Source organism: Triticum aestivum, chromosome 2B, assembly GCF_018294505.1.
Source record: "Triticum aestivum cultivar Chinese Spring chromosome 2B, IWGSC CS RefSeq v2.1, whole genome shotgun sequence".
NCBI lineage: Eukaryota > Viridiplantae > Streptophyta > Magnoliopsida > Poales > Poaceae > Triticum > Triticum aestivum.
Window position 1 is genome coordinate 393,276,497 of NC_057798.1, and position 11,309 is coordinate 393,287,805.

An 11,309-nucleotide genomic window follows, 5' to 3' on the forward strand; every position below is an offset into this window, starting at 1 on the left:
GACTATGTTCAGGATAATTAAGTTCATCTTATGAACTCCCACTCAGATAGACATCCCTCTAGTCATCTAAGTGATTACATGATCCGAGTCAACTAGGCCGTGTCCGATCATCACGTGAGACGGACTAGTCATCATCAGTGAACATCTTCATGTTGATCGTATCTACCATACGACTCATGCTCGACCTTTCGGTCTCTTGTGTTCCGAGGCCATGTCTGTACATGCTAGGCTCGTCAAGTCAACCTAAGTGTTTCGCGTGTGTAAATCTGGCTTACACCCGTTGTATGTGAATGTTAGAATCTATCACACCCGATCATCACGTGGTGCTTCGAAACAACAAACTTTCGCAACGGTGCACAGTTAGGGGGAACACTTTGTTGAAATTTTAATGAGGGATCATCTTATTTGCTACCGTCGTTCTAAGCAAATAAGATGCATAAACATGATAAACATCACATGCAATCAAAAAGTGACATGATATGGCCAATATCATTTTGCTCCTTTTGATCTCCATCTTCGGGGCTCCATGATCATCATCGTCCCCGGCATGACACCATGATCTCCATCATCGTGTCTCCATGAAGTTGTCTCGCCAACTATTACTTCTACTACTATGGCTAACGGCTTAGCAATAAAGTAAAGTAATTACATGGCGTTGTTCAATGACACGCAGGTCATCAATAAATTAAGACAACTCCTATGGCTCCTGCCGGTTGTCATACTCATCGACATGCAAGTCGTGATTCCTATTACAAGAACATGATCAATCTCATACATCACATATCATTCATTACATTCTTTTTGGCCATATCACATCACATAGCATACCCTGCAAAAACAAGTTAGACGTCCTCTAATTGTTGTTTGCATGTTTTATGTGGCTGCTATGGGTTTCTAGCAAGAACGTTTCTTACCTACGCAAAAACCACAACGTGATATGCCAATTTCTATTTACCCTTCATAAGGACCCTTTTCATCGAATCCGATCCGACTAAAGTGGGAGAGACTAACACCCGCTAGCCACCTTATGCAACAAGTGCATGTCAGTCGGTGGAACCTGTCTCACGTAAGTGTACGTGTAAGGTCGGTCCGGGCCGCTTCATCCCACAATACCGTCGAAACAAGATTGGACTAGTAACGGTAAGCATATTGAACAAAATCAACGCCCACAACAACTTGTGTTCTACTCGTGCATAGAAACTACGCATAGACCTAGCTCTGACACCACTGTTGGGGAACGTAGCAGAAATCAAAAAATTTCTACGCATCACCAAGATCAATATATGGAGTAATCTAGCAACAAGGAGAAGGAGAGTGCATCTACATACCCTTGTAGATCGCTAAGCGGAAGCGTTCAAGAGAACGGGGTTGAAGGAGTCGTACTCATCGTGATCCAAATCACCGGAGATCCTAGTGCCGAACGGACGGCACCTCCGTGTTCAACACACATGCAGCCCGGTGACGTCTCCCATGCCTTGATCCAGCAAGGAGAGAGGGAGAGGTTGGGGAAGACTCCGTCCAGTAGCAGCACGACAGCGTGGTGGTGGTGGATGAGCGTGGCAATCCTGCAGGGCTTCGCCAAGCACCGCAAGAGACGAGGAGGGAGAGAGGTAGGGCTGCGCCAGGGAGAGGTGAAAACTCATGTGTTTGCAGCCCTAAAGACCTCAACTATACATAGGGGAGAGGGAGGGGGCTGCGCCCCCTCTAGGGTTCCCACCCCAAGGGGTGCGGCAGCCCCTAGATCCCATCTAGGGTGCGGCCAAGGGGGGGAGAGGGGAAAACTTGCCCCCCAAGTAAGGTGGAGGCGCCCCCTCCCCAAAGCCTAGGCGCCTTGGGCCTTGGTGGGGGGCGCACCAGCCCACCTGGGGCTGGTCCCCTCCCACACTTGGCCCATGCAGCCCTCTGGGGCCGGTGGCCCCACCTGGTGGACCCCAGGGACCCTCCCGGTGGTCCCGGTATGTTACCGATAGCACCCGAAACTTTTCCGGTGACCAAAACAGGACTTCCCATATATAAATCTTTACCTCCGGATCATTCCAGAACTCCTCGTGACATCCAGGACTCCGAACAACATTCGGTAACCACGTATATCTATTCCCTATAACCCTAGCATCATCGAACCTTAAGTGTGTAGACCCTACGGGTTCGGGAGACACGTAGACATGACCGAGACGTTCTCCGGTCAATAACCAATAGCGGGATCTGGATACCTATGTTGGCTCCCACATGTTCCACGATGATCTCATCAGATGAACCACGATGTCGAGGATTCAATCAATCCCGTATGCAATTCCCTTTGTCTAGCGGTATTGTACTTGCCCGAGATTCGATCGTCGGTATCCCGATACCTTGTTCAATCTCGTTACTGGCAAGTCTGTTTACTCGTTCCATAACACATCATCCCGTGATCAACCCCTTGGTCACATTGTGCACATTATGATGATGTTCTACCGAGTGGGCCCAGAGATACCTCTCCGTCACACGGAGTGACAAATCCCAGTCTCGATTCGTGCCAACCCAACAAACACTTTCGGAGATACCCGTAGTGCACCTTTATAGCCACCCAGTTACGTTGTGACGTTTGGTACACCCAAAGCATTCCTACGGTATCCGGGAGTTGCACAATCTCATGGTCTAAGGAAATGATACTTGACATTGGAAAAGCTTTAGCATACGAACTACACGATCTTTGTGCTAGGCTTAGGATTGGGTCTTGTCCATCACATCATTCTCCTAAGGATGTGATCCCGTTATCAACGACATCCAATGTCCATGGTCAGGAAACTGTAACCATCTATTGATCAACGAGCTAGTGAACTAGAGGCTTACTAGGGACATGGTGTTGTCTATGTACCCACACATGTATCTGAGTTTCCTATCAATACAATTATAGCATGGATAATAAACGATTATCATGAACAAGGAAATATAATAATAATAACTAATTTATTATTGCCTCTAGGGCATATTTCCAACAACCACCCCTCCCTCGCTCGAAACCTAGCCAGGTCACCGCCGCCGCCGCCGCGCCGCCTCCATCCTCAACCTCTGCTGGTCTGAAAATGTAGGTTACCCACCGATATACATACCCTCGCCGCCCTAAGTTCCTTAGATGACGCCTGTGAAACACCCCCTTGCCCTTAGATCCCCATCCCCACCTCCTCTCCCACTCTAGAGCGTCGCAACCTAAACCTGGCTAAGCTTCCCGGGGAGCTCGAGGAGCGAATGGCCTAAAAGAGCTTTACCGCGGCCTCTTCGCCCGACGTCGGCGAGGTGGCCGCCAAGGAAGCTAATGACGATGACTGAACGCAGCCTTTCAATCAGCGGGCTAGAGTACTCTAGCATGTCGTGGACGCCGGCTACGACATGGAGGTCATCGACAACGATGGCTTGACGCAGGCAATGTCACATGTTAAGTTGACTACCCCCAACCCCTTGGGTTCGACAACCATCGAACTCATCGATGGCCCTACCGCTGATCTCTTGCGGCTCGTTATGAACAATTTTCCATCCTTCATCGCCATGGAGCCCATTTTGTCATTTCTGAAGGATACGTTCTGCGATGCTAGCTTGGGATCCTCAACTGCAAAGTCAGACCTCATCGACGGCGACCACGAGGAGGAGCCAATCTGGGACAAGTGAGGAAACCCATGATTTGTTTTGTCGTGCCTCTTCACCAGGGAATTCCATGATTCTCGAACCCCTTTTGTAGTGAGAACCTATCCAGTATTTATTGCTATATCTGGTTGTTTGCATTACGCCTTGTTTATTTCTATGGTTTTTGGTTATTCGGTTGTTTGTAGTTAGCATATGTCCAGTTTCAGTTGCCATCTTTGGTTGTTCGTAGTATGCCTTTTTTATTTCAGCTATTCACAATGTGATGTTCTATATGTGCTAGTATGAACTATGCAGTTCAATTTCATCAATACCAATTTTAACAATAGCTCTATGAATGACTATATTTGGTTGTTGTTAAGCATGTTGTACTCCCTCCTGCCCTTTTTAGTTCGCATATAAGATTTGTCTAAAGTCAAGCCTCGTAAAGTTTGACCAACTTTATAGAAAAAAATACCAACATTTACAATATGAAATCAATATCAGTAGATGTGTCATGGCTTAAATTTTCATATTGTATAACTTTAGCATGGTAGATGTTGATATTTTTTCATATAAATAAGGTCAAACTTTATGAAGTTTGACTTCAGACAATTCTTATATACAGAGTAAAAAGGACCGAAGGGAGTATTTAATACGCCTTTCCATTTGATTTAACAATAACTAGTGTACTTAGACCTACACAATACAAGTTTGAATGACTATGTTTGCTTGTTTTAAAAATATTACGCCTGTTGTAGTTAATAACACACCTTTCCACTTCTTGTTTTTCTTAACTAGCGTGCTTAAACCTTCGCCATGAAGCTATCATTTGGAGATTATGTTCTCTACCATGGATATATTTGGTTGATATTTAGCCTGTTGTGCTTATCATGCCTTTAGATGTACTTACATAGGACAATATTGGGAACATCTGATGTTTACCATCGAGGTTAGTTTCATCCCATGGCTTATATATACTCATTGTTCAGGATATTGGTAGCTGGTACCATATAGGCCGAGAGCTGATAAGGGATTAAACATTGAATCGGACATTTAACTGAATATATCTATAACCCATTTATCGGTAGGTTAACTAGGGCTATATCTAACATATCCGAGGCTACATAGCAAGATGCATTGTACTGAATGACTACATATGCAATCCTAGGCCACACAACAACAAGGAAGGATTGTTTGGTTCTAGGCCTAGGAGTGCCACACTTTGCCATACACTGTTGCCAAACTTGCCAACGGGTTAGTTCTTCAAAACGAGAGCCACAAATTGGCACGCCTAAGAGAATCTTGCCACACATTGTGAGTGTATGTGATGTGGGAACATAGTGTGGCTTGAACCAAACACACACCTAAGTTGGTCAAACTTGCCTAAGCTTTGGTGTGGCAACCTTTGGCAAAAGTAGTCTCAAACCAAGAGTGTTACCTTAATGTTCTGATGATGTCTAGATATACATAGAAGAGCAACAAGAACACCAACAACACAACATCAGTTAACTGTAGTTAATTGGCTGATACTTGTAGAAATGTAATAAACTCCCTCAACCCCATAATATAAGATGTTTATTCATCCACACCGTGAATATATTGGATGCTATAAGATCTTATATAATGGGATGGAGGAAGTGTTGTACCACATCATATTGCAATTGTTGTTTAACTTCTAATGTTAACTTGGTGCTTTTAGGTACATGTCATTGGTAAAGATTCGTGCTTTGATCCTTTCTGCGTATGGGGCAATGAGATATTCATGAACCAACTTCAAGAGAGGAACTGATAAAGATTGTTATTAAAATGGGTCAAAAGATGTCAATCGAACTATTTGTTTACACTTTATGCAAAACAACAGTGAATTGCAGCATGGTAAGTAAGAACTCTGTAGCCTTCTTTTTACCGCCCATAATGAGTTGTGTTAGATGACAATGTCTGAATCTTTTTCCTTTGTAGTGGTTCTCGAAGCAGTTTACTCAAGACTACCTCTCAAATTACATGATTGGTGGGCATGCAAAGGTTAAAGTATTTCTACAACAACACAATGACTATCTAGATGCCCTCATGAGTCATGAACACGGTCGACCATCACAAGGGGTTGGACTAAGTCGTGCATGCCTTCTGCATGGAGGAGAGCACAATACGGGCATTCCACTTCACCTTGTTCAACAACCAGAATGTCTTTTGCATCTTTCTTTACCGTGTTTAATAGTACAAGTATACAACCCTGGTTCATCATTCTTTATTTGGTGCTTATGTACTTCTTGAACATGTGTATCTATGAATCGAATAATGCATTGGTTGTTTAACCTGATGGATATGAATAAAGTTATAGCCAACTTTCAAATTCAAAATCGGTACAATTTTAAATAGCAATGATTTAATTAGGGTCAAAATATGCTCTGCAGGTCGTTATGGCGCACACGGTCTGTAAAGCACAAACGTGTGTGATATACATGTACTTCCGACACGGTTTGCAGAGAGGAAACATGTGCGACCATGCACACAGTTGCCGTTTGCGAAGCGTGTGTGATGTCAGACAATATCACAAACGATGCGAGCAAACTAAATGTTTGTGATAGTCGCCTTATCATACACGGTTTACAGTCATGAACTATTTCAGATGTCGTAGGCATCATAAATGTTGCACCACATAATAGCGTGTGCGATAGTTATCCTATACGACACTGCTACAACGGTCCTACATTTTGTAATCCTATCCAACACTCGTACGATGATTAGGTAATATTCTTTATTACAGATCACATACAGTTTGGGAGAAGTGAATGTGTGCGATAGTCTCCTGATCGCACACGTTTGGCAATCATGAACTGTTTGTGATGGAGTGCGCATCATAAACGTTGCACCGCATAATAGCGTGTGCAATGGTAATGCCAGCACACACGAGTAGTAAAGATGGAGCGTTTGGGATATTCGATATATCACAACCAGTTGTGTGAAGAATCGCGTTTGGGATAGATGCCCACATCGCATATGCTTAGTTATGCAAAACATATGCATTCCTACTACCTATCCCCGACGGTTTCTGAGTCGTGTGGGAAGGACCCCTTATCGCCCACACTCACTAGGCGGCGATTTTAAATGCCGGCGCGGAAAGGGGTTAAAAACCGTTTGTATAGCAGCTCGCTGTACCCATGCATTTTTAGACCTGGGCATGCCAAATAAAATGTGCCAAATCCAAAGATCATGTGATGCAAATACTTCAAGAATGATGGTGGGCTTCTTAACATGACCCTAATATTGCCCTCGTAAAGCCTTCAGACAGTTCTTTCATTTTCAATGCATGCAGTCAAGAGATCCAAGCAAACCTGGGCACTCTCTTGCTTCTGAGATTGCAAGGAGCCTCTCGGTGTTTGCCACCGTTGTTTCTCTTAGGTACCGAGGTCCGAACACCTCGACCAAGGCAGTTGCAAACCTAACAATGGCATCTCTGCATGTGCTCTCAGAAATCCGTAGGTACTCGTCCCACGAATCAGTGGTCGTGCCATATGCAAGCATCTGGAGTGCGACCGTGCACTTCTAGTAACCAGAGAAACCAATCGTTTCCACGACGTCCTTCTTCAGGATGTAGTCATCGTAGGACCAGACATCAGGGACAAAGTAGTCGACCATCAGTGTCAAATGGCCGCGCACCGTGTTGCGGTCGAGCACTCGATGACCCTTGATCGAGCCCTTGAAATTGAGAACATGCTCCTAAGCACGCTCCGTGTCTTAAAGGACCGCCTGCATCATCGTTGTCTCATCGGTGTACTCCTCGTCCGACGATCCATCAAACGACTTAACATACTTCTCGATATGTACTCCAAATCGGAATCCATTGCTAGAAAGAAGAAGGGACACCTGTTTTCAGCTTAGTCGATACATCAAATAGTTGCCGGGCATGGTGAGAATAGCAGTAGCGAATGGTACCTGGCGGGGCGGGCGGAGGACAGGGGTTGGACGGAGACGGAGGAGAAGCGGGTTGGAGGCCTATTGTATCGTTGGAGGTGACGGAGACGCAGATTTCCGACAGGGGTGTGACGTGATGGCAGAGGTGGTGGAGCGGCAGCGACGGCAATAGAGAAAGAAGGCAGGAGAGGAAATGAGGATGATGGAGTCACGGGGTCCGGAAAGGTTTTGGGTGGGCCTAGGGTCGGATTCCTATGTTTTGCGCGTCCGGACTCCCGCAAGGCTTTCCCACTTCTGTCTTTGTTTTGCGATAGAAACTGTGTTCGGATCGCCCTGCAGATCAATACAGTCCCGCGTTGGATGTGTCCCATGGTCCGGACAGTTGGGTCCGGACGGATGGGGGCGGTTTGTGAGTCCGCCTTAGAGATGCCCTAATATATACTAGTAGAGTGCCCGTGCGTTGCCACGGGCTCTTGAAATAGTTTATCAGAATTACATGTTAAAATCCACACATACAAACAATATAACACAAACTGAAGTCCATTATTGCAATGTCACAAGCTGAGTGATGTTACAACTTAACATCTATTACAAAAATATATTAATATCTAGATGATGCGCTTGAGAAATTCTTTCACAATATCAGGAAAGTCTACTCTAGCTTCATTCCCGTGATGTTTTAGCAAGTATAATAAAAAATGCTTCCTCAATTCATACCCATCCTGCAGGAAAAATAAATGTAGTTTGTATGAAAAATTCACGGAGAAGTTCTTAAAACATGTAACCCACAATACTCACCGTGCAAACCGGCTTGACCAATTCTTTACCGTTCCACCAGAGCACAAAATGAAAAACAAAATAGCCAGAGACATTCCTGGAAAACTTTCAATTAATATTATAAATAATATAATGATAACAAAAGTAAATATTCTTGTTACGAATTCATTACCCGTCTATACTCGTTGGAACACCGGCCGAAAATAAACGATGCCATTTAGATATATCAGAATTCCACCCAGGCAGCTTTATTTCGAGTGCTTCTTTGAAATCCCTTGAAAAACTTTTTAATTTCAGTGAATGCCTCAAGTTTTTATCCTCTGACGATTGTGATGATTGAGGATCCATAATATATAGACGACGTGCCTCTTTGTCGATGATGTACAAGATGTATCGGCCGATGGATGCATAGGGAAGATAAATCTACAAGTTGAGATATTAGAAACTAAAACAAACCATGATTACAATGGTCAAATTATTTCATTTACCTTATTGCAAGATGAGATGTCGGTCTCCATCCCAGGCCAGCTATCAAATAATGTTGCCAGCGTCTGGATAGTTTCCTTCTCACAAAACTTCTGACCTCATGTTTACTCTAGCAGCATGGACTAAGTAAAAGAAAAATAATAATGTTTCAACATGTTGATAATAATGACACCTAGAATGAAGAGTTACAGTAACTTACACAAAATCGTAGATCCATGTAGTGTATAGGAGGGTCTGTGAACAATACTCCCTCGTCACATGCCAGCATAAGCACGGCGGTGTTGAAGCAATCATTGTCCATGGGCTGCTCCATGTTAAGTATGAACTGAAGTTTCTTAAGACTTAAGCTCATTGGATCGGGTGTGGAGCTCCGGACCCATACCTTCCTATAATTTGGATGGTAAGAAGAACAATAATATATATCCGCACATTAAATATTGATACATGATACTTACTCCAAAGATCCAGCATCATTAATCAACACGATGTATTTACAGAGGCCGGCAAGTATTTCACGTTGGTCCGTAAGAATGATAGTGATTGGGGCGGGACGATTCTCTTCGACCACGTCAGATGGATCATCCAGTATCTCAAGATCAGAATTAGATAAAGTTTCTTTTTTGAGAGGTTGATGGTACATGGGACATCCTTTTAACTTATTAAGCTCTGAATCAAGCAAAATAATTGCTAATTTTTGTCGAAAATGTTTCATATCCTCCTACAAAAAAATACAAAAACATTTTAAAAGATTTTTTGATAAAGCATTATGAGTTAATGTATAAAACTAAAATACCTGCTAAACTGGTCTAACAGTCCATGTGGTGTCCAGTATTCCATATAGTTTAGCATGAACAATCCACATGATACGCTATAATATTATAAAATAATGCTTTAGAATATCACACAGATGAATCAAAAAACAAACTATTGAAAGAAGTGCTTACCCATCGGTTTGTATTGCCTCCTGAATTTGCTTTACAACCGTCCATTTTGTAACATTGAGATCATGCCACTTATGACTTTTGATAAACTTCGGACTATGCTCTGCAAGTTTCAGCCATTTCTCGAGCCCTAATAACTTTTATAAATATATATGAGAAATGTTAATAATGAAGTCAAACAAAATAAATGCTAAGATGATAAAAGAAATAGATAGTTACCGTAGTAGCAAGGTCATTGCGTTTGACATTCTCACCAAGTGAGTCCAATACTTGGATCTCTCGTTTTTTGGCGTTGGCAACTGCTAGATACCAATGGTAGCCCGGCATGTTAATCGGGATGAACAACTGGTGTAAATAAGATACAAGTCACAATCACGATTAGATACAGTTATTAATAAATCATTAAACATATGAACTAAATAAAAACAATCCATTATTATATGCATGGATTACGAGACAAAAGCTAACCATATCTTGTTGTAGATAACTATTAACATGACGCACGATGCGACGATATTTTGATGGGTCTATGTCTCTTTCTCTGTCTTCTTTTATCTGGCCCGATACAAACGTGCTAATAATGTGTACCTTTTCACCCGCCCTGTGTTGTAGATGCTCGTGAGCAAGCATACAATATATGTAAGCATTTATCACCTGCAAACAATATTTAGATTATATTTATAAATTATGGTATTATATATAATCAATTAATTACAAAGATTGTGCAATTGGTCTTACACCGTCATGTAAGAACATGTCATTTTTTATAAGGCATTCCAAATCGTCTTTTGCTAACAAGGCATCTCCAATGTCCACAAATTGGGTTTTCTTAGGGGCAGACTTGATTGTTTCGATGACTGTAATATCTCTAGGGGTATAAACATAGTCTATGAAATTCATAAAAAAGTGAGACAGCTTAGTAAACAATAAAGGCCAAAAGAGTTGAATACAAAAGACAATATCACAAATAATGTTGATAATAATATAAAAAAATACCTTGTGGGATAACATGTAAATTAGCATCCTTTTTTGGTTTATTACGAGATATAACCTCTTCTACGTGATTATGTTGTGAATTTCCGGCCCCTTGCAGCGACATTGCATCTGAACCCTCAATGGATTCTTTCCGTGAATCTCCAGAGTCCATATCCATGTATACTATATTCTGAGAAAACAAAAATATAAAAACACCATTCATTGTATCGTATATATATATAATATATATACAGAGTAAGGTTAGCTATATGCACCTCTTCTCGCGGTGTTTCAGTGCGGTCTGTCATCGTTGCATCAGTGCGTATGTCGGAACCCATCAATTTATATCTATGCTAAAATATATTTAATATTTTTTACTACATCATAAAACTATACATAATATATAATAGAACTGTATCTGAAACTAAAACAACTGTTTTATCTGATAATAATAAAAGCATTTGGTTATATTAGAAACAAATGCCGCTTAAATCATTATACAAACAGAACAATTCGGGGAAAACAAAAATCTATATTGTTCATATAAGTTAGTAGGCGTTTGAAATTGCTTAAACTATTTTAAATTAAATGATAGGCTATGGAAAATTGGCAAACAAAAAC

The 11,309-nt window shown here is 42.1% G+C and overlaps 1 protein-coding gene across 1 annotated transcript; it reads right to left on the reverse strand.

The window, feature by feature from the left end:
• Window positions 1-9,480: 9,480 nt before the first annotated feature.
• Window positions 9,481-11,276, reverse strand: LOC123039229 (putative ubiquitin-like-specific protease 1B). The gene is made up of 8 exons (XM_044462480.1): window positions 10,964-11,276; window positions 10,710-10,878; window positions 10,452-10,600; window positions 10,182-10,367; window positions 9,933-10,058; window positions 9,717-9,850; window positions 9,566-9,640; window positions 9,481-9,490 (listed from the first exon to the last, which is right to left on the reverse strand). Exons 1-8 carry the CDS (start codon window positions 11,024-11,026, stop codon window positions 9,481-9,483), a joined length of 912 nt encoding a protein of 303 aa, XP_044318415.1. The 5' UTR covers window positions 11,027-11,276.
• Between the last annotated feature and the right edge of the window lie 33 nt (window positions 11,277-11,309).

Excerpts from the sequence above, each read along its gene's own strand:
- LOC123039229 (XM_044462480.1), bottom strand. The coding sequence starts at position 11,026 with ATGGGTTCCGACATACGCACTGATGCAACGATGACAGACCGCACTGAA. Across the intron at positions 10,879-10,963 it reads CTGAAACACCGCGAGAAGAG|AATATAGTATACATGGATAT; the intron begins GTGCATATAGCT and ends TTGTTTTCTCAG. Across the intron at positions 9,641-9,716 it reads GAGGCAATACAAACCGATGG|CGTATCATGTGGATTGTTCA; the intron begins GTAAGCACTTCT and ends ATAATATTATAG.